Source organism: Passer domesticus, chromosome 5, assembly GCF_036417665.1.
Source record: "Passer domesticus isolate bPasDom1 chromosome 5, bPasDom1.hap1, whole genome shotgun sequence".
NCBI lineage: Eukaryota > Metazoa > Chordata > Aves > Passeriformes > Passeridae > Passer > Passer domesticus.
Window position 1 is genome coordinate 33930680 of NC_087478.1, and position 15206 is coordinate 33945885.

The 15206-nt window shown below is 40.5% G+C and overlaps 1 protein-coding gene across 2 annotated transcripts in view; it reads right to left on the reverse strand.

Moving 5' to 3' along the window:
* Positions 1-15206, reverse strand: part of PTPRR (protein tyrosine phosphatase receptor type R) — a 138990-nt gene that overhangs the window by 39960 nt on the left and 83824 nt on the right. For both annotated transcript variants that reach the window (XM_064419500.1, XM_064419501.1), the window contains exon 6: positions 13831-14093. In XM_064419500.1, the coding sequence (XP_064275570.1) occupies positions 13831-14093 (263 nt within the window). The remainder of the gene's footprint in view (positions 1-13830; positions 14094-15206) is intronic.

Genomic DNA, 15206 nt, shown 5'->3' on the forward strand with positions numbered 1-15206 from the left:
ACTACTTAACTGACATTTTCTGCTATTCAATTGGTCTGTAATTAAATAAATGAAAAATGGATCTTATGGATCCATTTGAAAATCCAAAAGTGGATTTTTAATATTTTAGATGAAAAAAAACCAAGTTTGTTGTTTTCCATAGGGGGAGCCTTAAGTAAGTCAATTTAGCTTCATGTATTCCATAATACTTAATCTCTTGAGCACAAATTCTATTTCCATCCTACAACTGCTGCTCATTTAAGGAATATAATTTACAACCCTTACATCCAAACAAGGAAATAAATATATAATCTATTTGCACATTGATGTCCTTTAATACTCTTTTGAGACTTTAACCAAAACCAGCTGACCTGGAAAAAGACATGGGCGGGAATATTCATAATGTAAATGGGCAGTATCTTCAGACAGTATCAGTAAGAGAAAATTATTTTTTATTGTGACTTGAAGGCTAATCAGTACAATGAGTTCTTTCCTGGTGAGTTCGCCATTTGGGAAAGACAGGAAGTAACATCTGGGAAAAGAGGCGTTTACTACACCCTGTCAACCTTAAGATAATAAAAAAGCACATTTCTTGTTTATTTTACTTGGTCCTCATTATCTTTAAACTACTGCAAGTGTCACACGGAAGATTTCTAAGCAGACAAATGAATCGTTAGTGCACTTTGAAGAAATTACTGAACAGCAGCAGTTTCTGAGGAATGCAAAACCTCCAGACCCACAATGTAGCTCAACAGAGCTGCGCCACCTATGGACATTTCCAAAGGGAGCTGGCAGCCTTAGGTGCTTGGTCACACAGCGGACAAAGCACCTGAGGCTGCCTGCACAGAGCCCAAATCCTTGTAGCACACCCACTTTGGAACAGTCACAGGGTGACTAGTGAGCCTAAGCGTTACAATGAATTGATGGGATTTAAGCTCGTAGGGACAGGACCCATGTATGTGCTCTTAGATCTGCCCTTTCTTTAGCTGCTTTTAAAGTCTCCAGACCTGACACTTAAGTGTTATATATAGATCTTTCTCTTTCCAGATTTTCTTTTTTCCTTGATCCACTATTATAGTCTGGCTTTCCAGCCTTGCTTTCTATGGGAAGGCTTGCTCAAACAAGTATATTAATGTGAAAAGTGTCTGCATTCACTTTGAAATCAGTTAGGAAATCCACTTAGGCTTGCAATTTGAAACAGAGCAATGTTTAAATGCTTTTAAGACAGCTGCAAATGTCTGCATGCCAAGGTATATTTATCTGGCACTTCAGAGGTTAGGTAGACCTCTAAAAGAGATATTGCCAAGCTGTGCAGTCCCATTTAGGGCTGAAAAGCTGATGAGGGACTGACAGGTAAGTGATCTGGAGCTCTTTTCTACAAAGCTCAGCAGATCCCTTGAAGTCCATGGCCTTGGACCGCCTGCCTTCATCAGAGACATTCCTATAGGGGGCTGCACAGGCTGGACTCTAGGACAGGGAAATACATCTGTACCTGTGCCCAGAGACAAAGGCCAGAGCAAAGGCTTCCTGATCTACTCCTTCTCATACACACCATCAATGAGTTCAAACAGACTAAAAATTTCAGAGTGAAATAATAACAATTGCTTCAGATTCACAGTCCTCTGTGAAAGACTTAGCAAAGGATTCATGGCATTTAGAAACTTAAACAGCTTGATTTAAATTTACTTCTATGAATTTGAATATAGGAGGGAAAAGGGAGGATCCTGACAAAAGTAGTATTCCTCTAAGTGCATGTTGCATTACAAAATAAAGAGAAAGGAGAGAAGTTATATCTGAAAGACAAACAGAAATCACTCTCAGCCTGACCTCCACTCCATCTATCTCAGCACAAACTCTTCCAACACACAGGGCTTCATATGGCTAATGATGTAATATAGGTCAGGCTAACATACATCCAAGTAATGTAGAAATATGAACATAAATTTGGTGTACTCTGTAAAGCCAAAGGTTGACCAGTATCCTCTTTTCAATAGAAAGAGGAGGTTTAGGGAAAGAACACAGGATCAAAGCCAGCAGGAATTATTGATTACTTAATTAATAGTTACGTATTTTCAGTTTGTTCTCCATCTTCTGGCAATCTGTACTTTAGGAATGTTCTGAACCAAAGAGTGCTTTCCCATCTTTGTGCCTGGTGTTCCCTTTTGTAGTTTTTCCCTCAGACAGTGTTCTTAGCCCACCTTATGACCTCTGCACTGACCCCGGATGATGCAATAGTGAGCACTATACATTGGGGACTAGAGGGTTATTTAAAGCATCTACTTTTGTGAAAATCCTTGTGATGAAGGAGAAAACATTTATTTTATTATAATCTTATCAGTAAATTGCAAATGCACTCTCTGAAGCTACAGGATTAACTTGAGGATTAATTACAATACCAGCTTTCTGCTTTTCACAATGCTGCCTTCTTTTGCAAACCTATTCAGTATTGTGCTCTGTGGGCCAAACACTCTTCCCAGAAATGTCTATAAATCCACTGAGACCAAACAAACTAAACAGAGTCTGGAGTGAAACAAGCCCATGCAAATTGCATTTTTTACCCATTGTGTACTTTTCTGACATTCTGATCGTTTTCCTTAAGACTGTGCTTTTATATCCACTATCAAATCCAGGGAAAGGAACTGAAAGCCTCTGGACTATGCAGCAGTCTCCCAGGGGAATTTTTTATGACTCAGGAAGGATTTGAGACATCTCAAAAACAGGAGATGCCGCTGTCAGGGGATGGTGGGAAGCAGAAGAGCCAGCCCTGGCAGAGGGGAAAACTCAGCTGCCTCCTGCCCAGCACCAGCCTCATCTCTTGCTGGCAGCAGTTTTCCAAGGAGCTGCCATTGGTCATCCTGAAGCCCTGGGATTGAATTCCCTGGAGAAACATTGTACTTAACGACATTTTTCTGTGTGGGAATTATATACACGACTTCCCGTTCTGATGCCTATCGCATATTTGAGCGGTCATTTGAAGTTGCTGTGTTGTTTTGCTCCTGTTATCAAATCACAATATTAACATAACATGGATAATTATAGATACTATAAATTCATAACAATACTCTCTGTTTGTTAAGCATCAAAGCATATTTTTTGACAGTGAACATAAGGAAGAATCCCTGTCTCAGAAAGAAATATCACTTTTGTAGCTTCTTATAGACTCCCCTGCTTAGAGAAATGAATGGAGGTTCAAAGGCAAGGTATTTCATAAAGATAGGCACTGACTTGCAATACCATATTGCATCACTTAACCAATTAATGTCCCACTTGTCGTAGTAGGAAAATCACAAAAAGAGTTCCTGAAATGTTTTGGAAACTCGGCTAAGGTTCAGAGCCTAAACAAATGGGTGCATCAGCTTGGATGTGATGGTATCAAAGCAGACAACTCTAGCAAGAGCCTGGCTGAAATGTCAGTGTTGCATGGAACCAGCTCTGCCTCTGGGCAATATTTCTTTGGCTGAGCCATTCTCATGGCATACTTTGGGCATCCTCAGCTCTGCCATGATGCTGTTGCTTCTCTGTTTGCTGAGGAGAGTCTGATTGCCTGTATGCATTTGTCTAGATGTCTAGAATGTAAGTCCCTTGGATAGAGGAACATTGCATTTGTGTGTACATATGGAGTCTTGCACATAGGGATCCTGATCTGTGACCAAGGCTCTCAGGCTAAAGAGAATTTCCAGCAAGAGCTGAGAAATACCCTGGCCCACAGATTTACATGCAGTATTCTTTGAGCAAAGGTGTATGTGCACAAAGGAGACATTTCTGCTAGCTAACAGTGTTACGTTTTCTGTACAAACTAGCTCTGACCATGTAAGAGATCTCTGCTGAATATCCAGAACTGGATTTTTCAAAAAAGAAGTAGTATAATTAGTTGACTCTCATAATTTTGAAGAGTTCTCCTAGCACTACATAGAAGCAAAATTAATTATGATGCACTCAAATAAGAGATTAATGGCCTGGACTGTTAACTGATGGCTGCAAGATAAGTTGAATGTAAGTACTGCTCAGCACATGGCTTCTTGTAATTCAAATAAATACTTGGATATCTTACAGATATCCAAGATAGCTGTAGATATCTATTGCAGCTTTGGAGGCACTTTGATTTTTATTTTTCTTTCTTTAACTGTTTTCTTTTTCTGTTTCTAACATTTTAAATGAAAGGGAACTGAACTTTGTTCAGCTTTAGGCTTCCCTGTAAAAGAAATATCATGAACAGAGATAAATGCATTCCAAAACAAAAGGAAAGGTGAATATTTTTGTTTTACCTTAAAGCATTAGTCTTTTTCAGACATTAATGGGGACACTCAGAGAAACTTTTCTATACAAACCCCAAATGTGAAACATCAACCTTCCTGTTAAATATCAGAACTCTGGAAATCTGATATGGATGCTTCATTCTACGTTGTTTGGCTGAAACCAGTACTTGTGGGTACTAGTGAAGGACTCAGCAGATACTTCCTGCTTACAAACCAATCTCATAAAGAAGCTGGTGCCTTTATCCCTTAGCACAGCACTTCCAACCTACCATTGTGAAAAGGTGATATATTAGCTTGCAAATGTCACAGATGGACACATCCTACTAAGGGCTGAGACGAGATGCTCAGAGCATTCAAGTCCAGCTAATGTGCATCTCCTCACTTTCCCAGATGTCCCACTCTGCTTGCACATTAGGACAGCTGGTGAAGCAGTCACAGAAACCATGCCTGGATGGTCAAGCACAGAAACAAATTAGAGGCAGAGAGGAGCTGAGGAAATCAGTCAGTGGAAAGCTGCATCAGAGTTTAACTCTCTGATTTCCAAACAGCACTTAAAGACCCAAAGCTGCTGCTCAAAAAGACAAGGGAATCACTCACACAACTCAAATTACTCATGTGCTCAGGGCAAGAGTGGTCCGTGTAAATTCCAGACTCAAGCAGCACTTAAATATTAACATGGATATTTTCCCTTGTGTGACTTTTCAAAAGATCAGCTCGACAAATCCCTGCAAACCCACCAAAACTGTCTACCAGATGGCAGCCACTGATTAATTTGTCTTAACTTAAGCCAAAAAGGAAGAAAATGTGATGGGTGGAGCTGTAAAGACAAGCACAATCAACATCCGACCAAATAGGGTTTCCTGTCACCTTGGGAACGACACTGATTGGCACTGTGGTTTCCTGTGTACAAGCTAAAACCAGTAGCAACTGGAGTAACAAGAATAAACGCCAGATGAGAGACCTGGGAATACAATAAAATTATTATAAAATTCCTGACTAAACCCCAGAGGACAGTAAAGGCAAAAGCAAGGGTAAGCATAGACTGCATATGCTAAACAGAGCTTTCCCCTGTACATGAGAGCAGAGGGACATGAAGCTGCATCAGAAGAATTTCTCTAAATAAGGGTAGGCTAATTTGCCTAAATTAACCACTCCCAAAAGTGAGAGTCATGTGCCTTGGAAAGCTTATTACTTCCCAAGGGAAGAAAAAAGGGATGTGGGACAACTGAAAACAGAGAGGGAAATAGGAGTGGAAACCTACCATCCACCTACACTAATCTGAAGCAATTTTAAGATGTGCCACAGACACGGGGAAATGGACTGTGGGTGTAAGTTTGGGCAATGGTACACAGTTGTTTGCATTTATGAAATTACAACTCCCACAGAGTTTTGCTTCAAAGAGCTCTAAACACAACCAAAACATCTTCTTAACCAGCCAGGAGTCAAATAGTTAAAATATGGGTTTTAGAGGGTCTTTGTTAGGCTAGTGACTGAGTTCACTTCCTCTCCAGAGAAAGGGGACAATTCACATTCCTGCCCTCTTCCTACACTGCAGATAAGCAAAGACGTCTGTAATGGGTTGGACAGAACAGACATTCATGCAACTCAAAGATCTGGCACTTGCAGAAAGTTTTTTGTGTTACTGTGCACTCACAGAAATGTTCCACAAATGCAGGCTGGAGGCAGAGCATTATTCTCTCTCCAGTGATGAACCCACGTGCCAACACAGACCTTTCAGGCACTGAGCAGGAGACCCTCAAAGCTGGATCCCATCTCATGCTCCCCATTACTTAGAGTAGTTTCTCCCACTTTCAGTAGCCCAGGTAGCCCAAGGTCCTCGCCTTTACTCTTTACCCAGACTGCAAGTGCCAGAAATCAGTGTGTCTTCCCAGCTAGTTGAGAAGGCCTGAGAAGGAGGGAAGCCACAATGCAGGGCTTCAGGGAGACCCTGCACTGAAAAGACAATTACCTAAAAGCCAAGAAACAACTGCTTCGATCAGGATTGCTCCCTTTGTATCAGCTGCTGCTACACTTCATGTGCAAGCTACATCTTGAAAAATAAATCACAGTGCCAGGAAAACAATCCCAGAGACTGAATGACAGTGCTACATATCAATCATTGCAGCCCTAGTCTGTTTTTAGCCTTTGACAACAAGAGCACTCCAAAGCAATTTTCGATTTGGGAACGAGCAGTGGACAAACCATTCTTAGGAGGAAGTCTGAATCTAGGCCCTGCTTCTCTGGAGGCAAGGAGAGCTTAGCAATATGGACACAAACCAACCTCTGATACACAGCCTTAGTGCTATAAGTGCATCTGGGTATATAAAATTTTTAAGTGGATGCCCCATCTCTGGAGGTGTTCATTGTCAGGTTGGATGGGGTTTTGAGCAACCTGACCAGTGGAAGGTGACCCTGCTCTTGGCAGTGGGGCTGGAAATAGATCTCTTTCAAAGTCCCTTCCAACCCAAGCCATTTAGGATTCAATGATCTTACAGACTAGAATGGAATATAGGTGCCAAATGAGAGAAACATATTTTTAGGTCTTTCAGAAAGTGTGTGTGTAATTGTATTCTCTCACTCTTAAATGATGTGAACAAATACTAGCAAGTAGGACTTTTAATGCACCTCAGGTTAAGGTTCTTGTCTTTGCTACATCTCTTCAGATGGACACAACACCCAGCCATCCTCAATCCAGTGGTTAGGAAGATGTCTGGAGATTTATGTGCCATGCCCAAAGTGCTCTAAGGAGTTGGTAGAAGAAACAGATCAAAGCACAGAAATTCCTGTCTCCCACCTCAAACTCAGTTTACTGGTGCCTGATGCTTTGCAAATTCCTTCTGACAGGATATCACCATAAAACTATTCCACAGCTTGTACTTTCTTCTTGGCACATATCTTTGCTTTGAACAATTACACTGACATTTTCCTGAAACAATCCCTACGATTTAAATTAAGAATGCAGAAAGCATATTCAGTGCCACACAATAGGGAAAATTTATCCTCCAAATCTATGCAAAGCTACTTTATTTTAGCCAGGAAATCCAAGGTCCTTTCCTGTAAATATATTAAGTTCCCATGTTTGTGCAATAAACTACAAAATCTGGCATGTCTACAGTAGCCCAAGTGCAAGGTGCATTACTTGAAATTACTACTCACAATGAATGGTTTTGTAAAATGATAATGGATCAGCAACACCATTTGCAGCAACTGTGCTCTGTGATTTAAAATTCAGAACAGGGACAGAGAGAATTGTTGGAAATTTTTCCCGTCTATTAGAGCAGAGATGTGGTTGAACAGTGATATCCTGAGGTGCAGCTGAGGTTATATTAATGAAGAAAAGAGCACATCAGGTTCTTTACCCTGGCTCCAGTGTTTCTTATGAGATTTTATTCAGTATGCTGTATTCTTAAGATAATGATTCATTTTAATGAATGCTGCCTTTCTAAAATAAGGAAAACAGGTATTAGAGTTAGTTTTTGTGGTATCTGTCATCCGTGGCATTTGTCATCCAGATGGCAATTTACAGTGTACAGAAATTGCCTAAGAGGCTGAAGCTACACTTTAATAATTTGTGTGTCTATGCAGAATGAGTAATAAAAGAGAATACTTTTCAATATTAAGAGCAATTTTTTCCCACGTACAAACCTGAAGCCCAAATTATACAAGATTTTCTTTGTAAAGGTGTAAAATACAAGACGTTTCTGAGAAAGGATGCTGAAGACAGAAAGAGAAAAATAATTGCCCTTATTAATTGTGTGTGCACCTTTTGCTAATACATTCCTGTTTAAAAATTTACCTTTTGGCACTGAGTTCCATAGACTCCTATGGGTTATCTGAATCCTTTTTTTTCAGATTATAAAGAAATATATTGCCTTCTTTCCCACTAGGATATCACTCTTTCTCATGTTACAAAGAAGTGGACAAAGATGTGCACTTAGCATTATAATGCACGTTATATTAACTTTTGTTTCATTATACTTACAGTGAGCTGTACTCACTGCATGTCTACTGAACAATTCTTAGAACTGGTGAAAGAATTCTGCTGCCAGTTTACAGGGATCTTCAGGATGGTAAGAGAAATCTCACAGGGGAGAGTCTACTAACTGTGGCATTGGATATCTATAGTATTGCTCTGCTTTGTGGGGAAAAGCAACATCACACAGGAATTCTCAAGGTCAGGGTTCAAGCCAAATTTCACTCATCTGTTATGTTTGTAGAGAGCAATAACTGATTGATTCAGGTGATTTTCTCCATACTCTTCTCTATGCTGATGCCTACTGATTTTCTGTAGAGGTTGCAGAATTGGTTGCACATTCTGCTGAATGGTGCCTGTGAGCAGCCCACTCCTCTCCAGGCTTTGCTCTTGCTGGAGAGGAGTGCTCTTCCCTTTCACAGAATATCTTCTATTTTCCTGTGTCACAGCTGTTCCTTCATACCATTGCATAATTATTTTATTTCACATTTTAAAATGGTTTATTATTTCACATATCTGCCATCTTTTTGCTTTATTTGCCAAACCGTTTTCTATTATTATCTTCACTCTCTTGTGTATATTTGCAGAGAAAAAAAAAAATCAGCACAAGGCACATGTAAAATACTATCTGTTTTGAATAACAGTCCTGCAAACCCCTGGCATCCTGATAGTGATCATGAGGAGCTCTTCTTTTTAGACAGCATAAGTTTCTGATGAATATGTAAAAGACTAAGAAAATACAGAGCTGTGATTTTTCCCCTCTGATTATTAAAATATAATTGCCAGTTTTAGTATTTTGTGGCTAGAATGGAATATAAATGCTTGAGAAATTTTTCCAAAGCACTGTTTGTTTTCAACACACAGCAGAGGAGACATTTTCCACATTTTCTTTTCTTCCATGTATCTTTGCACAGTAACTAATTTGAACAAAACATCATATTGTCCACTAGTTAGTTGAAATGCAGTTGTCTTAGTCACAAATAACACTGGAACTAAAACTCACAGCTGCAGTGGCCACATAAAATGTAAACCCTGTTGTAATACTGTGCTGGTGTGGTAACATTTATATCTATGTCTACCATGATTGTGATTTAACAACTCACTGCTTGTACTAAAAATTTTCAATGCTTGATATATCAGAATAAAATCTAAAATACCACACTCCACCAGATTCTGCTTTTGGCTGGGACCATTCATATCAATATGAATTTTAGGCTAAGAAACAGAATAAAAGAAAACCTTACTGTGCTGAATGAAGAGTATATATTATTCATATAAACCTATAAAAGCCTAAGTAGAAAAGTAAACACTGATGCAATATTCATAGATGTGCTCACGGAAGAGAAAACAATTATTTGCATCCAAAAGTCAGGCGTTGGCTCTATGATATTGTGACAGCTCATCAGACAGATGACACCCACAGGAGAACAGCAGCTCTCCTGCTCCTTTGGTCAGCAACAGAGCTATGTGGGTTGCCAGTGGAGAAGGTCTTGACTGCAAAGGAGCGGCAGTTGTGAGCACACGAAAAGAGAGCAACTTCAAAGCATTCTGCACTGAATGATCCAGAGAATGCACAGAGGCTGTGAAGAAATAGCCTCTCCCTTGCCTGCCTCAGTAATTGTAATAGAAAGGGGTCAGGATTGCCTCTGTTCTGACAGCCCTGCCACCTCCACACCTTCAGTCCACCCTCTGTGCTTGGCCACCACTGTTCCACCCCTTTCCAAACTACATGCTGGAAAGGCCAGGAAAATCACAGAATTAGAGAATAGTTTGAGTTGGAAAAGACTTTTAAAAAGTCATCTAGTCCCACTCACTTTCCATGGATAAGGAAAGATTCTATTAGAATAGGTTATTTAGAGCCCCATTCAGTCTGACCTCAAATGTTCAAAAACTACTTCCTTGTATCTAATCTAAACCTAGCCTCCTTCAGTTTGAAGCCATTACCCCTTATCCTATTGCAACATGCCCTAAGAGAAAGTTTGCTCCCATATTTTTTTATAGGCCCCCTTCAAGTATCAAAAGGCTGTAATAAGGTCTCCCCAGCACCTTCTCTTCTCCAGCCAGAACCCCAACTCTCTCAGCCTGTCCTGACAGGAGAGATGCTGCGGCATCTGATCCTTTCATGGCCTTCCTTGCTCTACCAGCTAACATCTTTCTCATGTTGGGGGCACTGAGCTGGATGCAGTACTCCCGGTGGGGTCTCATGAGAGCAGAGCATGGGAGCAGAATCGCCTCCTGCGGGCGCTGGGCCAGTTAATCCTGGCAGTGTGAGCCCCATCCCTGCTGCAAGCGGCAGCTGAGGGATAGCCGTGCTGCTGCTGCCGGCTCTAGGTGTCACTGTCCCCGCGCTCTCGCACAGCCGCATCCCGCAAGGCACCGGGCACCGCCGGGTGGCATAAAAACTGCGGCATCCCACACATTTCATACCGCAAATAATCTGCTGGGAAGCTGTGTCTTATAGAAATAGCTGAGTAAGAGCACTTCCAGATACACAGAAAAATATGTTCGAGGACTTGGCTCTAGTATTCAGAAGCACAGTACGTTTTAAGAAGCTGGACAAACTCCCAGAAATATTTTTATCCATGCACAGTAGTCCATTAACAATTTGTTTGCCTCTGTACTGGCCAATGCTATTCCAAATAAAAATGGAAAAGTTCAGAGAGCCATGTGGTGCTTTGTGAAAACTCAGTTCCACTATATTTTTGCATTTAGATTATAGAATCATAGAATAGTTTGGGGTGGAAGGGACCTTTAAAGGTCACATAGTCCCATTCCCCTGCCATGGGCAGAGACAGCTACAATTAGATCAGTTTTCTCAGAGCCCTCTGAAACCTGACCATGAATGTTTCCAGGGATGGGGCATCAACCACCTCCCTGGGCATACTGTGCCAGTGTTTTCATTCTCATTGCAAAAAAAAATCTTCCTTATATCTAATCTAAATCTACCCTCCTTTAGTTTAAAATCACCCCTTGTCCTGTCAAGGGTAGTTTCCTCAAAGCAGCACCTAGTGTGCAAAGAAAATAGAGCTTGAGAGGCAGGCACAGAATCATGGAATAGCTTGGTCTAGAAGGGATCTTTTAAGGTCATCTAATCAAACACCCCTGCAATGAGCAGAGACATCTTCAACTAGGTCAGGTTGCATTATCCAACTTTTCTGTCCCATCCTTTGGGGAGATTGTCACAAACTTCTCACCTAGATGGCTAAGCACAGCTCACTATCTGCTCAAAGAGAAATCAATGAACCATGGCCCAAACCAGGGACAGTTTGGTCTGGACCATGCTAGGCATTTCATGACTATGGATCACTCTTAAGGAATCAAACCAGGGAGTAGTCTGGATGGTTAGAAAATACTGCTCAGGAGCACTGTCAAGCCATGCATGTCACCAAATAAATCTCCATGCTAAATTCATCAAGGGGCTCCCATATCCACTCTGGCCCGCCAAGAGCTTCGTCCCCTGGCAGAAACCAAAATCAGCATAGCAAAAATTATTGAAAGGGTGCCCTAAAGCTGTGCCATGAGCAGGATGGGGCCTCCAGGCTTGATTCACTCCATACATACATAACAGAAGTAGACTGCCAGTAGACTGTTTTGAGCATGGTTTGCTGCTCCTTGCAGTGGGCAGATCCATGCTGTAAGGTCCACTTCTCCTGCACATAATGAGGATGGCCTGAGGCTGCCCAGTGCAAGGGTTTTTTGGGACAGAAAGTTGGACAGGAGTTTTAAACTGACTACTTACCTAGTCACTAGATAAAATCTGAGGCAGAATGTGTCAGTGCATTATTACTTTTTGCTTCCAACACTGCTGAGTATTAGAACGCATACAAATTTGTTCATAGTAAAGGTTAGAGTACATAAATAAGAAATAGACATAATAATAGCTGCTTATGTCAGAGGAACAGAAGATAAACTATTCCCTAAAGTTCTCTCCCTCATATCCTCAGACCTTTGTACACTGAGCTTGAAATAAACCACTATTTCTTAGGAGTGGCTGATAGAGTCTGTGTTGAACATGCAAAAAAGAACTCCACAATGGGATGATATCACAATAGATTTCACTTTTTCACAACAGTCTATTGGTGTTCTTTTACAATAGAAACTGAAGTACTCAATTCCTTCAACCTCTTTTTCCTTAGTAATAACCTAAATATCTGGTTTATTTGGTCAAACACAAGGTTTAGTTTTCTCTTTGTATTTCAGCTGTCCATTTTGTCATATCTGTCTCAGAACTTTGTCCTTCCAGAGGATGCAATTAGGTTTAGGAGAATTAAATGCAAAGTTCCTATCTGTAGTGGAAATTAACATGCTAAATCAATTGTTTTTACTTTCTTTGTTTGAGAAATGGAAAAGTTTCTTCTTCTTATGTACAAAAAGTTTCTTGACCTTAGGTACAAAATCCTTCTACAAATTCCTTTCCCTCAATCCCTGTCATTGCATATGCTATGCTTATATACTAAGTATTATAAATTAGCTAGTGATTCTCATGCCTGTGGGTTTATTTTTAAGGTCTTGTGGAATGAGAGAAACTATCAAAATGTATTTACTTGCTTCCTCCATTCCTTTTTTTTTTTCTGCAGTGATATCACTACATATTTTATGACAGCTCTGCCTTTAAGCCTCTTTTACTCACAGAAGAATCAATCCCCCTCCCTGAGCTCTGTCTGTCATAAATCCATTGATAAAATCTCTGCCATTGAAATCCCCGTGGCTGAAGCTGAATCAGGGTTACAGCTCAGCTGAGAGCCCTCACAGATGAGGCTGTGCTTGGTCTCCACATGGCATCTGTTCTTTCATTTATCCTCTGTGCCGGGGCAGGAGAGTTCAGTTGCACAGCTGCATGCTCTGTGAGCTATTCAGAGCACTGATGCTTTATGAAAGCAGCCTGCAGCCATCAGACAAGAAATTATACAGGTTTCTAACAGAGGAGAGACAGATGTCAGTGTGCATTCTCCTGTGGGAAAAATAACTAGTTTTATAAAAAGAGCACTGGCCCAGTTTTTGAAAGGTACGATGAGTGGCAGGGCAGGGTTTGGTGCCCAAGTATTTCTGAGGACTGCACATAAGAGCTGGTTTCATTACTCATCACGTCTTCCTTTTTGTAAAGCCTGTTGACTTTGCACTGTATCCTGACCATCATGGAAAGCTGCATTTAAGAAAAAAATGTATCTAAAGGTGATAATGGAAACACTGTATGAGATTGTTAAATGCACTCAGTTGGTGTAAATATTTCTTCTGTTTTCCAGGTGCTATGGACTCCCTGAGAATGAGAATGTCCTTTGTTGAACTCTCTTCCAGGATCTCCAGGATCAAAACAGGCAAAAAATCAAGGAAAAATGAAAAAATTGTTTCTTTGGAGTATGGGAAAAATATAATCAGCAAAAAGAATGACACTAATGCAGTTATTCTCAGCCTAAACCTGAACATTTTCATATCTTTATATGAAAATGGTCATATGTAAAGAAAAGGTACCTGTGAGATAGATGTTAACACACCAAAATCCCATTTCCCAGATGTCTGTATGGCAGTGTCTCCCATTCATTGACAGAAGAGAAACATATGAAATCATGAAGCATAAGTATAAAAAAATAGAATAAATCCTGAGCACACCAGGCACCATCCTACCTTTCTTGGAGTCCCACAGGTTTCATTCTGAAAGGAGATGGACTGGCACACAGGGGAGGTTTGAGCTCAGGAACACATTGGCCTTGAGGGTCCACTACAACATTGATAACCTTTGGAGCCTGTTGAGGTTGGACCATGCTGTTGGTGGTCTTATACTCAGTCTGAGATGTCTGCAGGGGAAGGGGTGAGAGGTGGATCTCCTGCTTCTTTTCCTTCTCTTGCCTCAGTGACAACTGGATCTTCTCCTTTAATCTGTACAGAACCTACAGAAATAAAGTGGACAGATCAATCTCTATTGCCTGGTAAACAAGGCAAGGAAGGCATCACAAATGCTGGAGAAGATTGCCATATGTGGCTTTTATTCCTAGAAGGTAAGTCACAAGTTGTGTTACACTGCATTTCCCACAACAAGATAAATATTTCCATTACATAAACTGCAGAGTGTACACGTGGGCAGTAGGGATTTGAACAGTACTCACTGTGTGTCAGTTCTTATTTGTAATACCTGCAGTAGTATTATTAAAAGAGCAAATAACACAGAATGGAAATTAGTTACAGAAGACCTTGTAAAGAAGGAATTACTGATAAATAGAGTAACTGTAGAAGATATTTTATGCATTTTAACACAAGAGAGACAATGACACAAAATAAAATAGATGTTTATGACTTAGTCAGATACAAGTCTCTAATTAGAACAGCCTCAATTTGTTTTACAGCAGATGTTCTTAGAAGCCCTTACTTATCTGGCATGGAGGAGATGGTTGAACAGAGTAACTTTACCAGGTCACTTTGGTAATAGTAGGCTGCTATTACTCTGAAATACTCTTCCAGGTAGGGATAGGCTCCAATATCCTGAGAGAAACATTAACTATTCTGAAATAAAGCTGAAGTGATGAGTGGCCTAGGAAGTTATTTAACCATCTGTTCAGAAAAGTATGCTTTACAATCACCACAAAATTGCCTTCTGAACACACTGAAATACCAGGATTATCTGTCCACATATTGCTTATGAATGTGAACATCCGGTATGTGTAACAAAAGCAGAAGTTGTACTGATCTTCTTCCATCAAACTCTACACTGAAGTTGCTAAACCCTGGCTTGGTGAGGGCAGGCAGACAGCTTGTGCTCAGTAATGTCACTCCAGAGGTACCCATGTTACACCTGTTTAATACATCTTCTTTCTTTGGAGGTCAATGCAAAAAACAATTTCTGAGACATAGCTGTTCCATTTTCAAAACATGCCTTACCAGCTATGAAATTTATGAGAATTGTAAATATTGCATGGGGAGATGGAAGGCACTTGCACAGTTTTTTGAAGGTGTCTGCAGATACGTTTGTACTTTCCATTTTGCTTTATCTTTTCCTGAAAAGCAAT